The sequence below is a fragment of the Prionailurus bengalensis genome, chromosome D2 (assembly GCF_016509475.1).
Source record: "Prionailurus bengalensis isolate Pbe53 chromosome D2, Fcat_Pben_1.1_paternal_pri, whole genome shotgun sequence".
NCBI lineage: Eukaryota > Metazoa > Chordata > Mammalia > Carnivora > Felidae > Prionailurus > Prionailurus bengalensis.
The window spans coordinates 44,540,629-44,567,759 of NC_057351.1; the positions used below are offsets into that span (position 1 = coordinate 44,540,629).

General features: G+C 53.4%; 1 protein-coding gene across 9 annotated transcripts in view; it reads left to right on the forward strand.

Moving 5' to 3' along the window:
- The window catches only part of LDB3 (LIM domain binding 3), a 64,295-nt gene that overhangs the window by 25,660 nt on the left and 11,504 nt on the right, over positions 1-27,131 (forward strand). For 4 of the 9 annotated variants that reach the window (XM_043596771.1, XM_043596770.1, XM_043596772.1 and 1 more), the window contains 5 exons: positions 11,578-11,760; positions 15,027-15,169; positions 21,513-21,933; positions 23,610-23,790; positions 24,658-24,778. In XM_043596771.1, the coding sequence (XP_043452706.1) occupies positions 11,578-11,760; positions 15,027-15,169; positions 21,513-21,933; positions 23,610-23,790; positions 24,658-24,778 (1,049 nt within the window). Of the gene's footprint in view, positions 1-5,444; positions 6,227-11,577; positions 11,761-15,026; positions 15,170-21,512; positions 21,934-23,609; positions 23,791-24,657; positions 24,779-27,131 lie in introns of those variants that run through there. The other 5 variants (XM_043596774.1, XM_043596776.1, XM_043596777.1 and 2 more) reach the window with 2 other exon arrangements.

The following is a 27,131-nucleotide window of genomic DNA, read 5'->3' on the forward strand; positions in this document are numbered from 1 at the left end:
GCTCATGAGCCTGGGCATGAGGGGGGCACGCTGCCCTGGAACCCACTGGAACCTGCTGGGGCCTTCCATGGTGAGGCATGGAGCCCCTGAGGATTGTGTTTCCACTTCCGGCGGCAAATGTTGTGCATGCTCTTCTTGGGAGAGTCTGCTTTGGGCCAGCACGTCCTTGGGCGGCCTCTCCGCACGGGACTGGGGCTCAGAGGTGCTCTTTTACCTGGGGCCAAGCTTTCTATACTTGCTAATCAGCATGTAGTGATCACAGGATCGTGTGGAGAGTGGAGCTCTGGGGTCAGCTCAGAGTTGATGTAGATTTCATTTTTGAACCTATATTTTTGCCAATCTAAGCTGCTTCCACTTTTTGGCTGGGGCACCCCAGCCTAAAGTGTGGTCCCCCAGGCCTGCTAACGATGGCATGCAGTTCAGTAACGGTTCTTAACCCTCCAATGCCTGCAACGTGTCTACACAGAGCCTGAACTGAGATGATGTGTGATTTAGCTCAAAAGTTAGTATCTAGCTATTTTAAGTGTGACTGAGCCCTCAGCGGTCCTGCTCCTGTGCTCTGTGGCTCCCGCGTGCTGTTTCTGTTTTTTCCACCTTCCTCCTTGAAGCCACCCATATACACCCGGGGAGCAATGCAGCTCACTGATAGAGGAGTCTGACAGCCCCCCACCCCTCACCCCCAGCAAACAGCTTAAGCATCCCTAAGTTCCTTCCATCAGGAAGCCAGCAGGGTGTTTTCTCTCCTTCCCATGAGACAGAGCCCTGCCTTTCAGGCCCTGACCGTCTCCTCTGGAGCACTTCTGGTGACCAACCACTCTGAGCTCACACCTCATTAACCAGACACCATTTAGAAGGTGGAACTTCTGTCTTTTGTGTTTCCCCTGGAGTATTTTCAGGCTCTGCAAAGTTATTGAGTGAGAACACAAAAGACAGTATTAAAGGCAGTCTCCAGTCCTCATGGGCCATTCCCTCCTTTTAGAAGCATCTCCTCGGTACTGTTCTGCCCAGTCCTGTGGATATGAGGGCAGGCTCGTCTTTCCCCCCACGGCCTAACCCCACAGGAGCATGGCTCAGCCTCCAGCAGAAGGCACAGGACCTTGGGGTCTTGAGAACTCTGCTGCAGGTTTTAGAGCCTCTCCCTCAGCTACTGCAGGTGTTTCTGTAGGGAAATCTGGAAAGAGGGCCCAACAAGAGGCTCCATCCTGCTTTCTCCCTCAATTCTACCCCCCCAATTCTACCCCCCAGCTCAAAGCAGCTCCCCCTCCTCCCGCAGGCTGAATCGCTGTCAGCCGTCTACCCTGGGATCTCTGGCCCTGCGGTGAAGGCTTTGGGGACACCCAACAACCCAGGACTGGAAAGGCATAAGCCTTCTGCTCCTCTCCCTTTTCCTGACTGTAATTTCTGGAAAGTTGTCCTCAAAGCCTTCCCCCAAAAGCCCATTCCCCCCACATTTGTAGGAGGGGGTGGACATTTTCATTTGAATTCCAAGCAGCCTGAGGACCTGAGAGTGAGGCTTGTAGTGGGCACAGTGGTTCAATTCTGCTTGTGATTAAAGTCTGAAGTAGTGACTGTGGCCACTGGTCACAGCAAGGGCCCTGGTCTGCCCAAGTGGCCCACTGAGAAGAAGGGATCATGCTTGTTCTCACCCTGGGTCCAAGCTGGTCAGGGTCCTTGCTCCCCAGGGGGCTAAGCCCCAATCCCAGCCTTCCCCACTGCCAAGTCAGAAGCTGCACTCCGAAACCCTGCTGACCCATCTTGTTGGCTGAGGGCAGCTGGCCTCCTCTTTCTCCCAATTTAGCAGCACTGACAGGAAGGAATCTTAGGGTCTCTTAGGAAGGCTGCCTCCCCAGGGTGGGCTTCACTGCACACCGCTGCCATGTAGCTGACTCCCACAGAACCTGAGTTTGCCAACCCTGGGGCCTGGCAACCTGTCCAAGGTGACAGATAGCCTCTACAGGCTTGTACGTATGCAAAGGTGCTTTCTTCTTCCTGTCGCCGTGTGGTGGGGAGATAGGTGGGAATGCCATGGTGTCAGGTGTTCTGTACCAGGCGGCGGCACTGGTGGCCTCGGGGGCAGGTGGCAGTCTGTGTGGCCGAGGACCCTGCAAACTCTCCCCTCACCTGTCTCTGCTCCACCTCCCAGGCCTCCCCGCCCCCAACCCTGAACCCTGTAGAGTCTCAGAGCAGCTCAGAGCCCTGCCCTCTTCTTGGGGTCCTGGCTCCTGACACTCAGGGTGTCTCCAGTACCTGGTAGCAGGTAGCTTCTCTCTGAGGTTCCAGTGCCCATGTGCTGGCCAGCCCAAGGCAGAGCCTAATCTCCAAGGACCCTATCCTTACAGGTGAGGCAGGCCAGGTCCCTAAATAGCCCAGGCACCTGCTGTGGACTTGGCTCCCCTCTCAGGAAAGACCCCGGCACGTCAGCAAACTCTTCAGGCAGGCTTAGACTGCAGCCCCCTGCCGGCTCCTGCACGGGTGCAGGTAATACTGTGGTTCCTGGCCTTCATCTGAAGTAGCGCGAACAGTGCCTCCATCCAAAAGCCGAGTCTCTAATCTCAGAGAGGTCACAGAAGCTTCCCCCTGACTTGGGGAAGGCACTCCAGGGGTCGGATGGCTCAGAAGTTCGGCTCCACGTTGGGCAGCCCTGACGAGGATAGGAGTGGAGGCAAGCCTCGCTTTGTCCTAAGCAGGGCTTGAATCTTTGAGGCATGGGATTCCCGCTGCTTGGGTGTAACCATCCCAGAGGAATCCGGTGTGAAACCGAGACATCCTCTGGCCCCACCTTGTAGCTCAATTGCCTATAAGAGCAGTTTCTGCATTTACCCAGTATTCACCTGTGCAAAGGACTCTGTGCCTCTCTGAGACCCCAGATGTCAAGGAACACAGTTGATTTGAGCGGCAAGTTCACAGAGGAGCTGAAGGCGAGGGTTGTCTTGCACACTCCTCCACCAACAGCGTAAAAACTTCCCAAGTCCCTTCTCCATCGTGTACCCTTCTGTGGTTCATTTTCTTCTCCCTCCCCTACTGCCTACGGAGCTCAGGGACTCACTGCTCACTGGCTCCTCCCTGTAGTCCCTGTGGCCTCCCTGGGCACCTCAGTGTCCTCTTTCCTCCCTGTGCACAGCCAGCTCAGTCCCAGCTCCTGTGGCTGAGTCTCCCGGTGCCAGCACAGCCCAGAGCCCTCCCTCCAATGGAAACTTCGTAAGGATAACAAAAGTTACCTGAGTTTTGTGGATTTTTCATTCCGGGTGTCCTGCCTAGCAAGTTTGAAAACCACACCTGGAGAACCCAGGACCCCCCTGGGGTGTCCCTGAGAAGCCCTTGTGCGGTGTCCCAGTTCTTCTCGTCCATTCTGTTCTGCCAGCTCCCTTCCCTCTCTGCCCCATCTCTTCCTTCCTCTCCCGGCTCCTCTCTTTGGCAGGCTGTGAATTTACAAACAGCTGCAAGCAGAGCAGGCTCACTAGGGTCCACTGACTCTCCAGGACTGTCTCTGAGCCCATCACTGAGCACTGATGACAAAGGCTGTGGACCTGGCTGGACAAACTGGTCACACCCGTGTCCTGGGTGGTCTCTATGGGATGGTCGATTGTTGCCACTCGTAGTGCTATTGGCAGGGCCCTCGCTTCTGCTCTCTTCCTTCCCTCCCTCCCTCCCCGGCCTCAGAGAGGCAGGCAGCAGGAGATGCCCGGCAGGTGGATCATAGTTCTGTGGCTGAGTTTCTGTGCGGTTTGAGGCCATTCACATGATGTCTCTGGGCCTTGGTTTCTTCTTTGGTATCAGGAAAGTTTGGTCCCGAACAGTGGTTTTCAACTATGTTGGCAGTGGGCCCGTTTTGTCTAACAGAATCTTCTACAGAGACACAATATCAGGACTTGAGGTGTAGCGAGGGAGTCTACCTCGTAACACAGATGTGGGAAGGGGGCAAGGTGTGTATGTGGGGATGCAGAGCTACTGGGGAAACGTAAGACCAGCATTGCCCCATCTCTGTTTTTAGAGACCTAAAGCGGGTCTTCCTGGCTTTTATATGCTGGCAATTCACTTCTTGAGCTACTTATTTTTAGATAATTGCAGATTTGGGCACGTAGTTGTGAGAAATGATATAGAGAGATCCTACGTTCCCTTTATCCCCCAATGGTAACATTTTGCAAAACTATAGTAAAATATCACAACCAGGCTGTTGACACTGGTAGAGCCAAACACAGACTATTTCCATCACCCCAAGGATCTCCCCCTTTTGCCCATTTATAGCGACACCCACCTCCCTACCGTGGGCACCCTCTCCTTAACCTGTGGCGACCACTAATCTGTTATCTGTCCTCCATTTCTATAGTTTTATCATTTCAAGAATGTTATATATATGGAATTGTACAGCCTGTGACCTTGTGGGATTGGCTTTCTTCAGTCAGGCCAGTTCCCTGGGGATTCACCCAAGCTGTCACGTGTACCATAGTTCATTCATTTCTTTTTATTACTGAGTGGTATTCCATGGTCTGGATGTAGCAATTAATTTTTAAAAGGAGTTTTAAATACTATCTGGGCTAACCACTGCGTTTGTGGCTAGATGCGGCCCCTGAACCACCAATTTGCACCTCTGGTCTGGAGGATGTTAGCGGCCCCTCCGGCCTGGAAGATGTAGGATTCTGGCGTCTGTGGCACTGGCCTGACCCAGGCACGCCCTCTCCTCCATTCCTATGTTTCTGGCTGCTCTTTGCCTGTTTCGTCCTATGCCCTCGACTTAGCAGACTGTGGGGTGGGCCCCAGAGGCCCTACTGATGGGAAGTGTTGGCAAGTCCTGGTCCTCTGGCTGTGTGCCAGTGGTCTCATGAGTATGTGCGTGCACACATGTGCCTGCCTGGCCGTGCTCAGGCCTGGGCAGATGGGGGCAATTGGTGGTATCTGAAGGCCTCTCTCTGGGGACAGAGAAGGCTTGGTAAAGGCCAGGGAAGCATAGGGAGGTGAACGGTCTGCTCACCAAACCTCATCATGGGAACAGGCGTTCCTCTTTCTTGATGCCCAGCTTGGGGACAGAGACCATGCTAGGCCCACCTGCCTATTTGGTTCAGTCCTGAGAGCCTATAGCCAAAGCAGCCCTGCCCAGCCCTAACCACACGGGCCAGGGAGAACCAGTGACCACCCCCCACCTTTGCCCAGCCTGCCCTCAGGCCCACTAGCTAGGCCCCTTCTCTATGGCTTCCTACTCACTTAGCTCAGGGACTTCAGTCCCTCAGTCCTGGCCCTTAGGACTCTGGTCTTGCCCCAAACCAGTCCTGACTATCTGGAAAGTACTCCATGGGTGGCAAAGCCTCTCCAAACCAAATTCCTGCCTGCCCCGTGCCCCCTGCCCGAGCTGTCAGACAGGGGAATGGGACACATCCCCTAACCCCTTTCTCTCCTCCTCTCTTCTTTCTGTCTCTGTCTCTGTCTCTCTCTCTCTCTCTGTGCCACAGGGAAAGGTTTGAAACGGAACGTAACAGCCCACGTTTTGCCAAATTGCGCAACTGGCACCATGGCCTTTCAGCCCAAATCCTTAATGTTAAAAGCTAAGAGGCTATCTGGAATCCCCCCACTCCTCTCAGGCTGGACCCCCACCTTCCACCCCCCCACACAGATCTGGCATGTGAGCCCCATGGTGATGCTTGAGAATGTATAGGGGTGCTGGGGGGCACCTTTGACAGCCAACTGTGGCAGTTCTGCTCTCTGCTCCCCCAGAGCTGATGGCCGAGGCCCAGCCCCACACAGCACTGCACCCCCTCCTGGCCACCCGCCAAGTGCAACCCTCCCCAACCCCACGTGGCCCCAGCCTCTGCTCCCCTGCCCAGGGCCTTAGCCATAGATCAGAGAGGACGTGGCAGGGTTTGCTGGCATCACACCCCAGAACCAAGGGAAACAGAACATGCCACTGGTTGATTTCCCAACCCCCTCAGCTGCTAGGAGAGGCAGCCTGGCCTAGTGCTGTCCTGGAACAAGCCACCTATAGATCAGGGTCCCAGGAAGAGGCCAACCCCTGGCCCCACTCGCTCCCTTGCTGCCCTCTGGAACCTGGGCAGCCTGGAGCAAGGCTCTGTGCAGAGTAAGTGGAAACCCCAGGGTAGATGAGGCAGAGGCCCCTCCTGGCCGTGGTGAGATTGGGCGTGTGCTCTCCTCTCTGTGCTGTATGCGCTGGATCCCTAGTTCTCTCTCCTGTACATATAAGCATGCTTGTTCTGAAATAAAGAGGATTGAAAATGAACCAAACCAGCCCCCGTCATGCTGTGCCTGTGTGTGTACCACTCGAGAGGGGCATTCCAAGATGGGGAGAGGACAGGCACCACCAGGAAAGGGGCAGGGGTAGGGGCAGGGGCAGTGCCCGCTGGGGCTGGAACCCCAGCACAGTTCTGCCTGCTGTGCATCTCCTGACTCGAGGGTCCCACCCAAGCTGTGGAGCTCAGGTGGGCCGAATGGTGGGTGGGAGTCCATAGCCTCCCACAGGGCAATAGGGGTGGGGGCGTTCTGGAATGCCCCCTGCCTCCCCCCCACCCCACACCCAGCCACAACCAGCAGGATGAGCCAGCCCTCCCTACTGATCAGAAATCATCCCCATCCCTAGCATGCTGCAAGCCCCTCTCCCAGGAAGGCGCTGTCATGGTCAGCCCTGGTCCAGGAAGTGAGAAAAGGGACTTGCCTGGACTAAAGAGCAGTTCACAAGGGGATTGCTGGGAGTCCTCGGTGGGCCAAGGCCATGGCTGAGAGGAGAGGAGGTGGAAGATGTGTTTGGCAGAGCCTTGCCCAGGTGGCAGGTGCGTGTGGAAGACCTGTCATGGTCTTGCTGTCAGCCCCAGCCACCTGTGGCCTTGTTCTAGTCCTGACCATTCAGGAAGGGCCCAGTTGATAGGCTCATGTCCGCCCCTCCCCACCTGTCTACCCATCGGCCTATCCCTTGATTGAGGGAACCACAGGCTGAAAGTGTGAGACCAGCAGCACTTAGTAAATAAAGGCAGATGCCAAGGTCCATCCCTCAGGATTCCTCAAACCATGCCCACCCCCACCCCACCCCCCATTGCTAGACTGGGCCAGAGACCTGCTCCGTCTCCCACCTCCTGGGCACAGGATTTCTTTCTGCCTCTAGGGACTTGGCAATCCCACCTGGAAGAGATGACCAGGGAGAGAGCTCTATCCTGTCAACCACACTGAGATGCTCCCCCAAATCCCCCACCAGCCTGTTCCACTTTGGACTCCCATCTCTTCCTGCCTCTAGCAGTCTGAGTCCAGGGCCAAGGCCAGGACCAGGCAGGGCAGGCTGGCTGGGGGATCAACAGGGGAGGGTTGTTGTGGACTCCTGCTTACATCTAGGCATCCTGTAGCACACCCATATTTAGCTGACCTTTTACTAAGGACTTCTAAGGCCCAAGGGTAGGTTGTGTGGCCATGGGCTGCTAGACAGAGAGAAATCCCAGGCAGTGGGTATCCTGAGGCTGGTGGAGGACCTGGGCCAACTAGTCAGAGCTGGTAGCCTCACAGACTCCTGTCTTCAGCCCCTGCCCATTGGAGCCCTCTTGAAGCCCTAGAAGGTCCTTATTTGTTTTCTAGCCTGCCTGGTGTCTTCCCAATGACCCCAGGCCCCTGCACAAGCACATTGGGTGGCCCCAGGCCGGGGGTCTATGTAAAGCCCTCTAGAGTAAATAGGAGAGATTTCCTCATCTGGCATTCAACGTCCGTGGGCATTAGTCAAGGCATCATGCCTGACTGCTGTGGGTGCCAAAGGAATCAGAAAGGACCAAAGTGGGCAGTGGCTAATCATGATGCAAGGTTGGTCACGTGAGGTCCAGAGATAAGGAGCACCCCCCACCCTCCGACCAAGTGGAGGGTCAGAGAAAGCTTCCTGGAAGAAGGCATTTGCGTGTTTGAGCTTCATGAGCAGTTAGGATTAGGACAAGGGCAGGTAGAGAAGGCTGGACAGGTGCTCTAAGCAGAGAGGAAGGGTGCTGAGGAGAAGAAGGGGTGTCCCAGAACCCCAAGTTAATAATTTTGGCTGGAATGGAAGGAATGCAGAGGATGTTATGGTTTGTGGTCCAGAGCTGGGATGCCAGCCTCGGGGACTTTGTATTCTGAAGGCAACGTGGAACTAGCAAAGGCTGTAAGGCCCCATTCACACTACAGTCTGTGGGGATCGCCATACACTGTTCTCGAGGGGTGTCGTTAGCATAGACTCCAGTGACAACAGGGGCCCTGGAGTTGTGCGGTGCAGTGGCCTCACTGCAGAGTGATATGGGCAGGGCTTCCCTGAGCACTAGCCATTAGGTTGCAAGATGGAATGCCAGCTAGGTAGGTGGCAGCGTGAGTCATTTCACGACCAGCCCCCTGACTGGTGTTCTGCCCATCATGCAATCAACAGAGGTGTTCATATCCCATTTTCTTCACTAATACAAATAGCATCCTCACCTAAATAATGGCAACCACCCCCCAGCACGATCAATCACACCTCCACCATCACCCACAGTTCCAACCAGAGCCCATGACTGTAAAACCCAAGACCTGGCACCATCACCAAGACCATCCTCATCCTTGCCATACATATTGTCACCATCAATAAGAACATCAACCAAGTCCTGCCATTCTCTCCACCAAGAGCCATCACAACAGAGGAGGGGCACGGGGTTGGCACACTCTCCTTGATGCCGACCAGATTGAGGGAAGATGTGGGCTGATGGGGGTCTGTAGCCAGGCTGTGTTTTCCCTCTGGCCATATACTTCCCATGCAGCTGTGAGCATTTGAGTACGTGTTGTTTGCTTTGGTTTTGCTTTGATATTTAAAGTGGATTATGATCGAGTCAGGAAGCAGCTGTCGAATCCTAGACCGGGCTGCAGTGATCTCATGGGCACTCTCTTTGAGACCGCAGCCAGGGCCAAGTAAGTTCCCTACTCTCCTTGGGGTTTTTGGGGGCCTGTGGAACTTCAGGCCAGAGCTGACATGGACAAGAACCCAAGATCCTCAGGATTCCCTCAGTGCCATTCCTACTTCCCCTAGGCCCTGGCTGCTTTGTGTCTGTCAATAGTGGCCCTAAATAGGATGCTAAATCATGAATTTTCCTACGGCCCACATCCCCCCCCGGCCCAACTCAGAATTCAGTGTTCATTTGGAGCTATGCCTGGGGAGAGCACCAGGTAAGCTGATCTGACAGAGAATTGGAGCAAAAGAGACAGGCAAAGCCGACTTTCTATTTGTCCTGCCGAGTATTTATTGTCTCTAGCCCAGATATTTTCATCACTCTTGTCCTGAGTGGTGTCCTCAGTTCCCAGAAGCCCACTAGAAGCATGCAACAGGGTCAGGGAGAACCAACAAAGGAGACCAGGTGTCCTGTGTTGGCCGGAGCCTTCCCAGGCAATGGCTTCCGGAAATCAGCTTCTTTCGTGGAGGGTGGGTGAGTGGTCTCATGGCATTGCCGCAGGCCTGAGAGCTGGGCTTCCTGAAGCTTTCTGTCAGAACCACCGAGCTGTGGAAGGGCTGGACAGGACATGGCCAATGCTCTGTCTACCCTGAATGCTTCCCACACAGTCAATGGAGAAGAATGGCACTCCCTTTCATGGGACAGTCAACCTAAAGCCTCGCCGTGCCTCTGGTTCTCTTCCCCAACCCTTTCACACTGTTTCATGCCCTTCTCTGCCCGCGTGCCTCGCTGGATGGAAGAGAGAACTTCGGCAATGCTTTGGTAAACCGCTCATGGCCCACTTGCATGGCTACCTGGGACAGACCTCCGCAGCACCTTGCTACTCAAAGTGTGGTCTGCAGACCAGCAGCAGCAGCATCAACTGGGAACTTGTTAGACATGTAGACTCCCAGCCTGCCCCAGACCTACTGAACTAGAAGCTGCATTTTAACAAGATTCCCAGGCGATTCATCTTCATACTGAAGACTGAGTAGCCTTGTGGTGATTAGGGCTCACACCCTTCTCTGCCCCTTGGCAGCTGTGTGATGTTCAGCAGAGATTCAATCTCTCTAGACCTCAGGTTCTTCATCGGTAAAATGAGGATCATGATACCAAACGCTCAGGGAGGTTGAAAGGATCAAATGGAGTGATGCTTGTACAGTTGTTTGGCACAAGGCCTGGCATACAGTAAACACAGAGGGAAGATTAGTATTTGAATTCTTTTCAAATAAGAGTGTGTTTTGTTGGGGAAAGCTTCTACTTGACTAGTCACAAGAAGAAATGTCTTTCTTCCTCCATCAGGGGCCACTTGAAGTACCCGGTAAGGCTTCAAATCCAAAGGCACCTCACTCAGATCCTTCTGTCACTGCCAATAAGTTCCAGGAGGTTGAGCGATTGATTTCTCTCAGTCTCCATTCTCTCGTCTATTAAGCAGAGTCGATAATCAGAGGGTTGTTGTGAGGAATTAAAGACATATACTTGGCACGTAGTATGAGTTCAATAAATGAATTACAGAGGACGGGCAAGGTCATTTCCACTCGCAGACGCTGCATATCCTGCCGCTGTTGTAGCAAGTACAAATCTTAGTCCAAAGACCCCAATGAGCAAAGAATGTGCATTTCTTTGCTTGCCTATAATTTAAATTTTAGTCTCTGCCTTGCTTTGCAGATGGCAGAAATCTAATCCCATCACCCCAGGCTCTGATGCTCTTTTTTGCCTGGAGTATTTCTGGGGATGAAGCGTTTACAGGATGTCAAGGGGTGGGGGGGGGGGGGGGTTGGGCACGTGGGCATTTGGTCCTTGGTCGTGGTCTGCCTGTGCTGCCATCTGCTGGGATATTCCCAACCCGTGATGATACGCTGGTCTACACTGGAAGAGCTGTGACCTCTCTTGTTCCCAGTTACAAGGCTTCTAGGATGTGCAGGTACTCGGTACCATGTCCATGTCACCCTGGGGTATGGGAATCCCTCGATGATGGCCTGGGGATCTTTGGCCTGTCTTGGGTCAGCCTGCCCCTTCACCATGGGCATGAGGGCCCCTGGGGTCCTGCTACTTCCCCAGGATTTATCCAGAACAGGGGCACAGCTACCTCTATTCTTGAATCCTTCGTTCCACATTGCCTCCTTTCTGGTTCAGATGACCTTGATATTCCTGGCAGGTAGCTTTCATCCCCCTTCCAAATGCTTTCAGTGCCCTGGGTCCTCCACAGCCTAGGCCCTTGATGTGCAAATATCTTACCTCTGTTTTGTGCCTTGTATCATTCCTTCTCAAATGCAATGCATGCTTCTAACTAAATGGGGAAGGGCAAAAGAAAAAGCAAAACAGGATGGGGGAGGAAATTTGGTTGATAGTTCAATCTACTTTTCCACCACACTGTGTTTTTATAATATACACAGAGAAAGCAAAATTAGGAAGTCCACAAAAATGGTGGGGTGTGTGGAAACTCACCAGGCTTGAGAATATTTTTGATGTTCTTGTGGCCCTCCAAGTGCTCTGAGCCCTTCCCTCTTGGGGTCCTGGGAGGCTCTTTCCCTGAGGCTGGAAACACGCCTACCGGAAGATCATGCTCGTTTTACAGAATGGATGGTGATTTCCACCCAGCCTGCCTCTGCTGCAGCCACCATCCCCATACAGAGGATCCCCTTGACCTGTTGTCTTTTTCGGTCCGCCTCATCAGCACCCCTATTGAGCATGCTCCAGTGTGCACCAGCCAGGCCACCACCCCGCTGCTGCCCGCTTCTGCCCAGCTGCCTGCTGCTGCCCCTCCCAGTGCGGCCTCACCACCCTTGACCGCAGCCACTGCCCATGCTGCCACCGCCTCTGCTGTAGCCCCTGCCTCAAGCCCTGCGGACAGTCCAAGGTAACGGGCCCACAGGTGCCGACCCTGACCTCAGGGAAGGGAGGCAGGAAAGTCCTCGACCTGGGTCCACCTGTTGGCAACTGTATCCAGCCCTCAGAAAAGTCCGTGCAAGGTGGTTAGGATCCCGGGGTCCTTGGAAAGCCAAACCTAGCACTGCCTGGTGCTGAGAGTGAAGGGGAGACTGGGAGTCACCGCAGGGGAGCGCACTGTGTGCAGTGCAGCACAGAGACTGGAATGCGCTGCCTGGCCCCCTAGTGCCTCTCTCTGTCTCTCTGTCTGTCTGTCTGTCTCTCTCTCTCTCACACACACACACACACACACACACACACGCATGCACGCACGCATGCAATTAGATAACAAAGAGAGACTTTGTGCACAGTCATTGTTCCTGGAACTAGAATAAGGGGGAGAATGAAAATTGTCCTTGTGGTACGGGGAAGTCAAGAAAGGCTCTCTGGAGGAGGGAGCAGATGTAGCATTGACCTTGGTAGGTAAGGTAGATCAGATTTGGGCAGATATTTAGCACTAACTTGCCCTCTTCCTTTACCCTCTCTTCTCTTGATGGAGAGCAGGCTAACTCCAGAGACACCCGATGCCATGGGATGTAACTCTCTGCTCCACCGCTTACTGTCTGTAATCTACAGAAAGTGACTTAATTTCTCTGAAGCTAGGTTTCTCATCTGCTAAGATATTTAATGCAACATCTATTTTTTTAGGGTTGGGACAGAAAAAGTGTACATAAATCACCTAGCACATAGAATTCTCTCGAGTATTATGAGTTACTGCATTTCAACCTGACCTCCTGGATACCCAGCAAAGGCAGGGCTGGGGATGGCGGGAGTGGGTGGGTGGGGGCTGCAGTTTGCAAAGTATGCAGGGAGGTGTGGGGAGGTGCAGGGGGCAGGCTGGATGAGTCATTCTGGAATGGCCAGGAAGTGTAATAGCTGGACGGGCCCAGCTCTTTCTGGGCTTCATGGAGCTGTCAAGTTGGTGTTTGAGGTCACAGCCAGCTTTCTCAGTTTCCCATACTCCCCTCCCAGGGTTTTGCTGGAAAGGACATGCTTCTCTGGATCAGGGTTCATAAGTCCCTGGCACAGCCTGAGACAGGATAAAGGGTGGGCACAGTGGCCTGCAGACCTGTGTGCTGCACCCCTACCCCCAGGCTTCACAAGGACCTAGGTGGTGCCAAGCCCAGCCTTTGCCCAGCCCAGCTCAAGCCTCAAGGGTAAGCCCAGTCTGGGCCTCTGGGGGTTGTTTTATTCCAGCTTCCTGGGGTCACTTAGCAAGTTGCTCCCCCTCTACACACCAGGACATCTTCAGCTAAGGGCACCAAGAAGAAAGTTTGAAGAGGGTAAGAAACGTCTCTGTTGTTAAGTGGGAAGATGCCTCCCCAGTTGGATGGAGAAGCTCTAGATGCTGGGGCCCTGCTTAAGGACAAGCTCCAGCACTATGCTTCAGGCCTCGGTGTCCTCAGTGGCCTGGGGCCCTCAGGACTCCCTCAACAGGGCAAACCCTTCCTTCCTCGGCCTTGCAAAGGGAGATGAGGCCTGGGTGGAGGTTGGAGAGATACCTGGAGGGCTCCCAGCATCAGGCTGGAGCAGAAGGAACCCAGGGACCATACCAGCTACCTCCCTATCTTACACAAGGCTGGGATGGAGCTAGAGGAAGCCAGTGGGGGGCAAATGGACACCTTAGCCTTTCTTGGCATGGCCTCAGAGTCCTTGCTAGATGTCATAAGCCTCTGATTCCTCCCCTAACACCAACCCTGGACACAGGACCTGTAGCTCCTGGGCTGCTGGGAGATCTTCTTCCACTGGTGGGAGAGTCTGGCTAAGGCCCACTGACCCTCAGCCCTCTCCCACCGCAGTGGAAGCTGGGCACCCCTTCGACACTGCCTCTTTCTCCTCCATTGAGGCCCCTGCTCCACTGTGGTTTATCAGAGAAGCAGACAGGCCCAGGGAGGGGAGACAATGGCTTCACCCAACCAGAAACATGATAACTTGGCCCGGTAAGTCTGCACACCCCCTAGGTCTGGGATACTCGCTGTCTGAGGCTCATTCTACCTCCATACAGTCTGAGAAGCACTACACACCCTTCTGAATCCACTAAGGAGCTTGGCAGTGGGTCCTTAGCTCCGGGCCACCCCCTCCCAGAGCTCTGGAGAAGAAATTACTTCCTTATCCTATGACTTTTCCCAGCACTTGGGCCCGTGGGGAACAGTTGGAAAGAAGGCAGGAAGCCTCGGACTGGGGGAGGATGGTATATTATCAGAGGCTCACTTCTCTAGCATCCCCATCAATGACCCATTTGCCCTGGGTGTGGACATGTGGTCCCCAACGGGATCTGAACGATGCAGGGAGAAACCAAAGGTGTATTCAATAAGGTATTCTTTAGCTTTAAATGAAAAAAGGTGGGGAGTTGTTCACTGACAATGAAATTGGGAAACACTGAATAAGACAAAGTCAAACATGCCCCTTAACTCCAGTTCTTGGAGCCTTTAGTTCTCCAAGGGAAAAGGCCAAGTACGGCATTTCCTGAGGGCAACGAACTGGGACACTTTCACTCTATCACTTTGGTCCCATGGTCCCTGGGTCACAAGTGGGAAAAAGCTCTAAGACCTCTTGGCAGCTTACTCAGTGGGGAGAGGGCAACAGGAATGCTGTGCAGAGGAGAAGCCTGTGTGTGTGTGTGTGTGTGTGTGTGCACATACTGGGGGGCTGGTCTCCTGGCTTCCCATGAGACCTCTCTGGAGCACTCTTATCCAGAAACCTGAGATTTGGCGGCTCCTTCCAGCACCAGCAGAAAGGGGAATGAAGAGGCCAGTGGTCTGAGGCTGTGAAGTGCCCCAGGAGGTCAGAAGGTTGAGGGAGAGGGGTAGTTCTGACCTCCTCCATCTGTCTCCTCTCTCCTGCGTCTGCCCCTCCAACCCCAGCCTCACCCTGGTAGTCTCTCCACAGGAAGTGAAGGGTTTCCTGTCTGTCTTCCTGTCTGGCTGGTGGTTTTCCTCTCTCTTTCCTAAGGTGGTGACACCAGCAATGGGCCATATGGCTCTAACCAGACTCACCAAGACTCAGCCCCCAAGGAGCAGCTTCCTCCCCTCTAAGACCCCCACAGTCTTTCCTTCACAGCCTCTGGCAAATCCCCAGCATTTCTGTCAGGTTTCCTCCTCACAGAGGCTCCTGAAGACCAGGCTGCCATGGTTGCAGGCCCCAGGGCCTGGGTGGGGCTGTCCTTCTAGCTGCTAACTCCTCCCCCCTTGGTTCCAGGCCCCAGGCCTCTGCCTACAGTCCCGCCAAGGCGACCTCTCCGGCACCTGCCACTCATACATACAGTGAGGCCCCAGCTGCCCCTGCGCCCAAGCCCCGAGTTGTCACCACCGCCAGCATCCGGCCTTCTGTCTACCAGCCAGGTGAGAGGCAGATTGGAGGGGAAGCTGTTAGGCTGGACGTGGCTTCTAGGCCACATCCCAAGAAGGATGGTGGCCAGCGAGGTCCTGCTAATGAGGCTCAGCCCTTCTTCCCCCAAATGTGGGCCAGCATCCTATGGAGACTGCCTCTGGCCCTGGGGAGACAGGTGAGCGGTACCAGCCAGGGGTGGAGCCTCCCGGCTCTTAGGCAGATAAGGTTCCTGGCTGGGGATTTCCAGGCTCAAGGTAAAGGATGAGAGGATTTAGAGGGAAGGAGTTTGTTTCCCCAAGAGTCTGGGTCTAGCTCAAGCTGGAAGACAGGCAGCTATAACGAAAATGCCATGGGCTTTGGCCAGTGACCCCGGGCAGGCTGTTCATTCTGTCTGGTCTTTGGGTTCCTCAGCTGAGGCAGGACAATGGAGGCTCAGAGAGCATACATAATAAGCAACAAAATGGTCTCCTGGTGGCTGAGCTCCCTTGACTGTCTGTTCCATTGCTCTAGTCCCCATTTTCATCACTGCCCAGGGCCGCTTCACAGGAATGAGGACTCAGTCCCACTTCCCTCTTTCCTCAGCAAAGTTTGGCCTGCTCCCCAGAGCCCAAGGGCAATTCTCAGTCTGGCTTGCACCTCAGTTTCCCCTGCCTGCCCCTGCTGAGTGAACCTGAGGGCTCCTTAGCTAATTTCCCAGGTTGGGGGAGGGTCCTGTGTGCCCTGGTCTATAGGATGTGCCCACAGGAGGGCTCTGGGCAACTACAGCCATCCAGGGCTGACATCACCATCCTTCCCACTGGATTCTGACTCTGAACTCCAGGAGGGCAGGGCAGTGGCAGATTTTCTTCACTGTATCCCCAGCACCTGACACAGGCCCGACACAGAGGAGGTGCTCAGCAAAGGTAGTGAATGAAGGAATAAATGAATGAATGAATGAACACTGGTGAGGAACTCCAGTTGGGGGTGAGAAATGGAGAGGGAGAGGCTGTGAACTGTGCACTCTGGTGGTTGAACACACGGGGTAATGGATCACAAGTGTTCCCAGAGTGGTACCCTGGTGCAAGTTCCATGGGTGGGTGAGATAGGGTTTTAGGTGGGCACACGCTTCTCATTTAAAGCATTGTACTTCCAACATATTTCTCTGTACAGCCATCTTGAATACAGCAACAATGACATTTTCCACTTGCAGTAGTATACAAACTGTTCTCTGCCCTGCTCCCAAATCGTTACACACACAACCACCTTCACATATGGTAAAAGCGATGGAGTGAGGAAGCCAATGACCTGTTAGGGAAGCAGGTAGCTAACTCTAAGGGAACAGGGAGGGGGCTCCTGTGTGTCCTGCAAGAGACGGGGGAGTTGGTCCAGCAGTCATGAGGTAGAGGAACAGCAAAGTCTGGACTCAGGAGCATATCCTGTTAAGGAAAATGAGAGACTCCAGAGAGGATCCTCAATGAAGCCGGAGAGCTGGGGAGGTAAGACAGAGAGTGAGCGGGAAGGGCCCTGCTTTGGGGAGCTTGACTTGATGCGCAGGGCCCTAGGAGCTCTCATCAGCCTTCCGGTTAGAAAGCCCAGTCTGAAGGCGGCGGTGGTAGAAGCAGCTTGGGCATCAGGCACGTTCCTGTGCGCGGGGGGGGGGCTGCTCTGAAGTCAAAGCGCTTCATCTCCGCAGCCTGGGTTTCCCGCTCTGAAAACGAGCGCGAAACTATGTAGACCTCCTGTTCTGGGGAAGAAATGAAAGGTACTTGACCCACAGGAGGTGCCCTTCCCTGTCCTTTCAGAGGCAGGGACACACAGTTCTGAGGTTAAAAATCCACAGGGTTAGAGAGCAACTCGGAGCTGGTTGCAATGGTGAAAAATCTCCGAGGGAGCTGGAGGACGCGGTGCCCTGCGGGGACGGGGACCACCGGAGGGAGGGTGGAGAGTTGTTTGGGTTAAGCCGCGGCGGGTGGAGGTGCGGCGCAAGAAGCGCATTTCCGTCCCGGCCCAGTCCGGGCTCCCTTCCCAGGCGGGTCCTCCAGAGCACCTTCCGGGGCGGACCCCGGGCTTCGGCGCCCCCGCCCCGGCCGCCGGCTCTCCTCCGCAGGCCCGCCAGGGGGCGGCAGGGCTCCGGGGGCGCGCGCTGCCTGGGCGCGCCCGGCCTCCCTCTCTTCGCTCCAGGGCTGGGGCCCAGGCGGGCGAGACGGGCCGGAGCCCCGGGGCGGCGGGCCTCCCTCCGCGGCGTTCCCAGGCGGTGCAGACGTTAACTCATGCCTGCCCGCAGGGAAGGGGGAGGCCGAGCGGCTGGCAGGAGGCCCGGGGAGAAGCGGGTAGAGCGGGCCCGAGCCGCTCCCGTCCTTCGCCGACCTCGGTCTGGCCGCAGCTCCTCGCGGGGCTCCTGCGGGCCGAGGGTGGCGTTCGCAGCCCGGGTCTTATCGCTGGCGCCGGGGCTGGGCGGCCGCTCCCCAGGAGCACCTGGGGCCGAGGAGGCTGCCGGGCGGGCCTCACTGTGGGCGGAGGGGCCCCGCGCCGGCCGGGCCGGGGGAGGCCATGTCGGCCCGCGGGCCGGGCGGGGGCCGGCGCTCGCGGGGAGCCAGGCCCGACCTGGAATGAGTCAGAAATCACCTTGTTTAATTACACATTCCCGAGGCCGCCGAGTGCGATAGGGGCCTTTTGAACTTGCCAATTAAAGGTGAAATATCACCTTCTAATTTAGACGGGCTTAATTCCATCAAGCAGAAATAGCAACAGCCCCGGGCTCGGAGATGGGATATCAAGTCTCTCTCCTGGCACGTCTGGGGTGACGCGACCAGCCAGGAGGAAGGGCGCAGAGGGAAGGGGACTGTGAAGCAGCTGCTGCTCGCGCTCTCACCCTCACCCCACTGGAATGGGGGGACGCGATGTGGAGGGGGAAGCTGCCGGCCCGAGCCTGGGGGGGAAGGGAAGGTCCCTAGCTCTGGGTGGGCGTATATCTGAGCAAGGGAGCGGCCCACCGGGGTCCAGACTCTGGCGTGCCTCTGACCTGAGGAGACTTTCTTGGGGGTTTAGAAAAGGAGGCTGGATCTGGGAATCTGGGAGGCCTTCCGGGGGGGTGGGGGGGGGGAGAGAACGTCTGGCAGGCGGAGGGAAGCAGGAAAAGTGGGCAAGGGCCCGATTTGGAAGGGGCGTGCTAAAGCCTGTTTTGCTGCCCAGGGGGTGGTTAAGCAGGGAATCTGGAGTTGAGTCCAACTGCCCAAGCTCCAGTTTGAGATAGGTGGTAGTTCACTAGCTCCCTAACTTTGCCGTAATCACTTAGGCTCACCAAGCTTCATTCCCCATCTGTAAAATGGACTAGAAAATATCTGTCTCCTTGGATTGCAGTATTACATGCAGTAGTGCAGGTAAAGGGCCTGGCATGTGGAAGCAGTCAGTACTTGGTAGCTGCTGTTCTGTTGAGGGCGGCACTGCCCAATGAAAAGAAATCTTGTTAGCCCCATTTTTAATAAAGGAAAAGGAAGCAGGTGAAATCAGTTTTAACATATTTTATGTAACTCAGTATATTCAAAGCATCATTTCAATATATACTCAATATAAAATTATTGAGATACTTTATATCCTTCGCTTGTACTAAGCCCTGAAATCTGGTGTGTATTTTATGTTCTTGGCACTTCTCAATTTGGACTAGCCTCATTTCAAGTGATTAGTAGCCACATAGGGCTGTGCAGTGGCACAGGATTAGGGCTTTGTTTTTAATCCTTTTAGCAGAGATCCCACACTTTACAAAAAAGAGAGAGAGAGGAGTGGGGACAAAATCTTGCACAGAACCCCATTATATATACTAGAGAGGAATGACTTTGCTCTGAAGTTCTTCTAGATCACCTCTCCCCATACCCCCTCCCTGGTGGTGTTCCCCTCATCACCCCTGCCCCCAGCACTTTGAGACCCTCTTTCTCTGAGCACTTGGCTGTTATGCAAGGTTGTTAGAGAGGATGACAGCATTTCAAATTTGGCCTTCACAAATGTTGTTCCAGTAAGTCCTCACCACTCCCTTTGAGGCAGGTAGGAACATCATACATTCCACTCCACAGGTGAGTAGACTCAGTCCCAGGTTATCTGATTACAGGGTGTCACATCTCCCACCCCCACCCCCAGCATCCTGTGGTCTCCCTGGACAGGTTCCCCTAGGTGACCATCAGGCAGTTCATCCAGACCCTGAGACCCAGGAAGCATCATCCTCACCATCCTCACTAATGTGAAATGATGCATACACTGTGCCCAGCACTAGGCTAAGCACTTTATATTTCTTGTCTTCTTTAATCCTCCTGTAAGGTACTAAGAATTATTAATGCCGTTTTAAAAAAAGAAAATTCAGGGGGCGCCTGGGTGGCGTCCAACTTCGGTTCAGGTCATGATCTCGCGGTCTGTGAGTTCGAGCCCCACCTCGGACTCTGTGCTGATGGCTCGGAGCCTGGAGCCTGCTTTGGATTCCATGTCTCCCTCTCTCTCTGCCCCTCCCCTGCTCATGCTCTGTCTCTCTCTCTGTCAAAAATAAAAATAAACATTAAGAAAATTAAAAAAAAAAATTCAGGCCCAGAGACGTTAAGGAACTTGCCCAAGGACACACAGCCAGGATGCAGTAGTGCTGGGATCTGAACCTAGGGCTCTTGATGGTTGTGCTACATGTCAGAGCATGGGACCTCCTCCAGGTGGATAGTTCCTCCTCAATGACACAGTACACCGAGATTTTCTGGAAATCAGACTCCTATTCTTTACAGAGGCAGCTTGGGGTAATAGAATGGTTTTGGAGACTCACTCTGCCACTTACTGGCTCTGTCTGAGCCTCAGTGACCTCAACTGTCAAGGGAACTAACCCAGGTGACTTGCTATGTGCCAAGCCTATTCCCTTAATAAGTGGGAAGAAGATTGATTCCTCATGGAGAGAGTTTTACCTTTAGAAGCCAGCATCACTCCCGGGATGGTTCCAGGGCAGGGCTGTGGACGATTTTACCCCTTTACCTTTCAATAACGTAGGCCTGATCCCTACCCACCCACAGCACAGGGGTTCTCATGTTACCCTGCTCTGAAGGGCCAGTCATCTGGGAGCAGAAGGTAGAGTTGGAGCAGCAGGCCCCCAGGGTGGTCCAGGAGAACCGGGTGGGAGAGATCAGAGGCCAGGTGGGGAACTTTAGCCCTGAGCAAGACCTTCCTTTCCAGGCTAGCGACTGATGGGGGCTGCCTCAGCACCCCTCACTATAGTCCATCCACCTAGGCAGGCTCAGGAATGGAGGGAGGCTGCCCCAACATGTTTCCCAGGATAGGAGGAATGAGGCCTCTTTCCAGAGGCTCAGACTGTGAGCTGAGGTGAGGCTTCTGGAACCTCCCTGGCTGGAAGAGGAAGCTGGCTGGAATATGTGTGCAGGCTCCACAGCAGAGGCAGCAAACCTGAGAGATCTGGGTTTTGAGGGCCCAGGCCTCAGAGGGCCTCTGGTGAGCAGCTGCAGTGCTCTTTGGCGTTGTCACCCCAAAAGCATGTTCAGCTCTCAGGGAGCAGGAAGAGGGGGTTCCAGAACTGAGGCAGTACATTCTCGACCTGCACTCTGACTTCCATGGTAATTTCTGCACAGCCACTCAGACATTCTTGGTTTCCACTAAAGTGATGTGGGAGAGCATGGGTGTCCCAGAGGCAGCCACAGACTGGGGTGAGCTGTCCCCCCGACATCTCTGCCCAGGCTTCCTCTGTGCGGTTCTCTTAAGACCCCCAACCCCCACCCCAATCAAACCAAGGTGAAATGTCCCCCCAGTACAAATCAAGCCAAACTCTTTTTTAAGAAAACAATTTCAGCTGAACATGAAACCTGAACCTGAAAACCCAACTGCCCTGTCATCGGCTCTGTCCCCAAGGCTGGACTAGGTCCAGGTTCAGCAAACACATTTGAGGCATGTCAGATGTCAAATCGCTGGTCAGAGTGCAACCAAAAGCATCTTCCAGGCAAGGCCAAGCCGACCCGCCCCCACCCTCTTCCCGGCCCAGAGGACCCAAATATGAGGCTTGCCTGGCACCCCCGCCCCCCTTTCCCTGTCTTCTGCAGGCCTCTGGCAGCCAAGGCCTGGCCGAGCCCCACCCCACACAGCTGCAGATATTTATAGCTATGTCCCTTTCCCAGCCCTGTCCCAGCTCCCGAGGGCTCTGCTCTGGCTGTTCTCTATCTCCCTTGGCTCCCTGCTGCAAAATCAAATCTGGGGCATCAAGAAGTTCAGGAACGTGTCTTCCATAGGAATTGGAATTGTACTGCTCTGATATTAAGCCACCCTTTACAGTTTTCTGGTGGTGGGGGCGGGGGAAGTTGGGGGAAATGAATTCCTGATACATTTTCTTTGGCTATTTTTGCCTTGCAGCGCCCGCATCTACCTACAGCCCATCCCCAGGGGCCAATTACAGTCCAGCTCCCTACACCCCCTCACCTACCCCTGCCTACACCCCCTCGCCTGCCCCCACCTACTCCCCTTCCCCGGCACCAACCTATACCCCCTCGCCAGCCCCAAGCTATAACCCTGCATCCTCAGTGACCTACAGCGGGGGCCCTGCGGAGTCTGGCAGCCGCCCACCGTGGGTGACAGATGACAGCTTCTCTCAGAAGTTTGCCCCTGGCAGGAGCACCACCTCCATCAGCAAGCAGACCCTGCCCCGAGGGGCCCCTGCCTACACCCCAGCAGGGCCCCAGGTGTCCCCCCTGGCCAGGGGCATCGTTCAGCGGGCTGAACGCTTCCCAGCCAGCAGCCGGACTCCGCTCTGTGGCCACTGCAACAACGTCATCAGGTATGGTCCAGCCTTGGCCGTGAGCTGGGGTGCTAGAAGGGCAGTGGGGAGGCTCGCCCACTCTCTGAGCCTTGGGGGTGGGTGACAGGGGGAGGGAGGGCAGGTATAGGAAGAAGGCTGCGGGGCAGCCTCGGGTACCTCTGGCTTGCCACCTAGTCTGACCCCCTTTGAGCTTTAGCTTCCATCTGTGTGACACCCTCATCCCTGGGGAGTCGGGAGAATTCCATGAGGTAAGTGAGTGAAGCTCCCAGCGCAGTGCCTGGTGCCAGGACCTCCCCCTTGGGCTAAGGCCGGGTTCTGGGAATTGTTGGTCTTGTTGTCAGTAGGTTTATAGGGCATGTTGCAAGCTGGCTGACAGTGCTAGTTTTGACCCAGCTTTCCTTCAGGGTTGCTTCTGGGTCTTTCCACAGACGGGCCTGTGCTGCTCAGGGCTTTGGTGGGCATCTACTACACTAAAAGGAAAACAAGTCATTTCATGGACCATAGGTGATACTTGTTGGAACATAGTATGTTTATAGTATGTGTGTGTTTGGGAGGTAAGCTTATATATGTGATAAATACATTTTTATTTAAAAATAAAGTAACACAGAAAAAGGAAAAAGAAAGAAACAAAGTACACTTGCTCACTAGAGAAGAATTAGAAAATTCAGAGAAGTGGGCCATGTGGGTGGCTCTGTCGGTTAAGTATCCAACTTCGGCCCAGGTCACGATCTCATGATTCTTGAGTTCAAGCCTCGCATCAGGCTTTGTGCTGACCCCGCGGGGCCTGCTTGGGATTCTCTCTCTCTCCCTCTCTCTCTCTGCCCCTCCCCAACTTGTGCTGTCTCTCTTTCAAAATAAATAAATAAACTGAAAGATTAAAAAAAAAAATTCAGGGGGCACCTGGGTGGCTCAGTCGGTTGAGCGTCTGACTTCAGCTCAGGGCATGATCTCGCGGTCTGTGAGTTCGAGCCCCGCATCGGGCTCTGTGCTGACAGCTCAGGGCCTGGAGCCTGTTTCAGATTCTGTCTCCTCTCTCTCTGCCCCTCCCCCGCTCATGCTCGGTCTCTCTCTCTCTCTCTCTCTCTCTCTCTGTCAAAAATAAATAAACATAAAAAAAATTTTTTTTTAATTCAAAAAAGTAAAAATTTAAATTTAAAGCATTTCCTTGTAGTCCCACTGCTCCGACTGCTAATCTGGAACTAGGCAACGCAGGCTCATATGCTGGGTCTACTGTACTGGCCTTGAACAACTTACTTCACCTCTCTGTGCCTCAGTTTCCTTATCTGAAAATGGGTACTCTAATTCTACTTCTTAGGATTGTTGTAAGAACTAAATAAGTCAATAAATGCACATTTCCTCTTAGGTAGTGCCACAGAGTCAGCGCTCAATAAACCTCCACCATTGACGTGGTCATCTTTGCTCTTCGTATTATAATTATCAGGCGTCAACTGAATGGATATTCTACAGTATGCTTCCCTGGTCCCCTACTTGCAGATATTTGAGCCGCTTTCCCCTTTCTCTTTATTGTAATTGATGCAACAACGAATATCTTTTTGCATAGAGCTTTCTCTGAATTTCACATTAGTTCGTTAGAACAGTCACAAAAGTCAGGGTTATGGGGTCACAGCATGAATACTGTTGGGGGGTCCTGAAATATCTGGTCTCAAGCTTGGTACTGTTCTCTGCTTCTCCAGGGGCCCCTTTCTGGTAGCCATGGGCCGTTCCTGGCACCCAGAGGAGTTTAACTGTGCCTACTGCAAGACCTCCCTGGCGGACGTGTGCTTCGTGGAGGAGCAGAGCAATGTTTACTGCGAGCGCTGTTATGAGCAGTTCTTTGCCCCAGTCTGTGCCAAATGCAACACCAAAATCATGGGGGTAAGTGGGCATCATCCCTCTCCTCTGACCCTGTATTTTCCCCACCAGTCTCTTCCCGTCCCCAGGATTGTGGGGTCCCCTTAGGAAGCCAAGAAGGGGCTGCTAACAGAGAGAGAACAACTCTATCCCTACAAGGGAGTTGGTTTGCCACCAAGGGACTGGGGAGCAAATGAACTTGAAGGGAGAGATGGTTACATGCCCCAGGCCACACAGCTTGAAGCGTTGGCAGAGCTTCTGCAAAACAAGTTATCACTTCATAGACTGACCTTGCCATGCACCCACATATGGCCTTGACCCCCCCCCCCATGCTCCTTTGGGAAAATGGCGGCCATAAGCAGTACTTCCTCACCAGCTTTGATGGGAGGGTTAGGAATCACAGCTTAGGGGGGCGCCTGGGTGGCGCAGTTGGTTAAGCGTCCGACTTCAGCCAGGTCACGATCTCGCGGTCCGTGAGTTCGAGCCCCGCGTCAGGCTCTGGGCTGATGGCTCGGAGCCTGGAGCCTGTTTCCGATTCTGTGTCTCCCTCTCTCTTTGCCCCTCCCCCGTTCATGCTCTGTCTCTCTCTGTCCCAAAAATAAATAAACGTTGAAAAAAAAAATTTAAAAAAGAATCACAGCTTAGGTAACCACCTTCCAGATGATTCTGACACAGAACCTGGTACCCAGCAAGTGCTGCATGAGCAGGAACTCCTCTGCCACTGCCCTCACCCCTCCACTCCCAGGCCTTTCCTGAGCACGTCCAAGGCCCACTTAGTCCTGCTCCTCTTTGGGATGCTCCAGCAGTAGCCAGAGCCTGGTGAGGGAGAGCAGCCCCAGCTTCCTCTCTCCCCGGGAGCTTTCTGACCTGAGCTGAGGCTCTTTCCCCCAGGAAGTGATGCATGCCCTGAGACAGACATGGCACACCACCTGCTTTGTCTGCGCAGCCTGCAAAAAGCCCTTTGGGAACAGCCTCTTCCACATGGAAGATGGGGAGCCCTACTGCGAGAAAGGTAGGACCACTGTGCTGCGGGGAGGCCTGGTGGTGTGGGAGAATGGGGCAGGTACGGGGAACTCCTGCCTTTGTCTGTTCACATGGGACCATCAGGAGGCTCCAAATGGCAGAATCATGGTTTTCTGGGAGTCGGGTCTATAGCTTCTTTTTTCCCCTCCACATTCAATCTTTGCTCCCTTCCCTGCACCAAATATGTGGATCACAGGTGGCATCTTGTAACCACTTGGGAACCCTTCAGATGATTTTGATCTAGAGACCACAAGGTCGAGTCTGAAAAGGCTTTGGCTCTGGACTTCGAATTAGGTTCTGTCCCAGGTTCCACCTTGGACGGGCTTTGTAACCCTGGGTGAGTTATTAAACTTCTCTGAGCCTCACTTTCCCCATCTGTAAAAAGGGGGCATATAAACACCTGCCTCATGAGTTGTAGTGAGGATTTAACCTGAGAAAGTGTGTAAAGCATCAAACACGTGAAAGCCCCTTTCCCTGCCCCTCTCATGTTCTTCCAGAGTCCTATGATCTCCCTGTCTGAATTCAGAGTTTCTCTTTTCCCCAAATGCTACATTTTACCTTAAACTTGGAGTAAAGTATTGTAAATTCTGAAGACAAAGCACTCTACTAGAGATTTGCTGTCCTGGCTAATCAGCCACTCACTCACTCATTTATGCATAGCCTGCCTTTTTCAGAAGAGGGTTTGAGGCAGGTTCCAACAAAGGTAACGTGGACATGAAGGTTAATACAACAGAACTAGAAAATCAGCACCAAGCAGAAAAGGGAAAAGCAAGCAGGCTGATTGTGAAGAATAACAGAGCAACAGTGACTGGGCAGCCAATTTGAGGGCAGAAAGAGAAACACAGTAAGTTAGTTTACTTTAAAATCAGAAAGGGGAAAACATTCCAGTTCCTCAAGGGGAAAAGCAAAGTAGACTAAAACTATTTTCCCCTGACAATAAGTTAGAAAAGAAATTTCTTGGGTTCTTGCATACTGGCAAGTTCTCTTTCTAGCTCTTATTAATTGAATGACTTAGTTACTGAGTCATTCTGTGCCTCAGTTTCCATATCTGTAAAAGGGAGCAGATAATGATGTCATTTCCTTTCTTATGAGTGCGTGGTGATAATTGTTAGATAATTAGTAGATAATGGATAAGTGTGCAGTTGTGTCAATACAAATTGCTATTATTCATTGGCTGAGAGCATTAGAACTTCCATAATTTGTGTCTGAGGCTTGCAAAAGAACGACAGATTTCCACTATCACCACTGTCCCTCTCCATAGTAACCAGCCCCCGCCCCCCGGCAAAAAAAAACTGATGGACATTTGGGTTGCTTCCATTTTTTGGTTATTGTGAATAATGCTGCTATGAACATGGGTGTCCATAGATCCTGTTTTCTTGTTTTTTAAGTTTATTTGTTTATTTATTTTGAGAGAGAGAGAGAGAGAGAGAGAGAGAGAGAGAGAGAGAGAGAGAACGTGGGTGAGGGGCAGAGAGAGGGAGAGAGAGAATCCCAAGAAGGTCCTGTGCTGTCAATACAGAGCCTGATGTGGGGCTTGAACTCACAAGCCATGAGAAATCAAGAGTCAGACGCTGAATGGACTGAGCCACCCAGGTGCCCCTAAAAGACCCTGTTTTCAATTCTTTGGGGGTATATACCCAGAGGTAGGATTGCTAGGGTCATGTGGTATTTCATTTTCTGAGGCTTTCAGGAACTTTCATACTAGATGCACCCTTTTACAATCCCAACAGTGCACAGAGTTCCAATTTCACTCCATCTTTGCCTACACTTGCAAATTTTGCTGTGTTTTTTTGGTAGCTGCCATCCTAATGAGGGTGAGGTGGTATCTCTTGTCATCATTTTTATCAGCAACTTGGAAGAAGACACAGAAGGGAGAATGCCAGAATGATAGGATCTAGACTCAAAAAGATTTCATCAATTGCCATGATGAGCTGACACTTTTATATATGATACCTTGCACGTAAGTAAGAGAGGTAGGAAGGTCAGCCCTTCATGGAGGGGCCTGCCCTGGAGCAGTGACCCAGAATGGTGGGGTATCACAACCACCTGGGAAACTTTAAAGACATAAAGAACACCTGGGTGGCTCAGTAAGTAGGTCAAGCGTCTGACTGTGGCTCAGGTCATGATCTCACGGTTTGTGGGTTCGAGCCCCGTGTCGGGCTCTGTGCTGACAGCTCAGAGCATGGAGCCTGCTTCGGATTCTGTGTCTCCCTCTTTCCCTTCCCCTCCCCTGCTCATGCTCTTTCTCTTAAAAATAAACACTAAAAAAATTAAAAATTAAAAAAATAAAGGTACTAGAAAGATCAATTCTCAGACCTACAGATGCAGAATTTCATCACTCT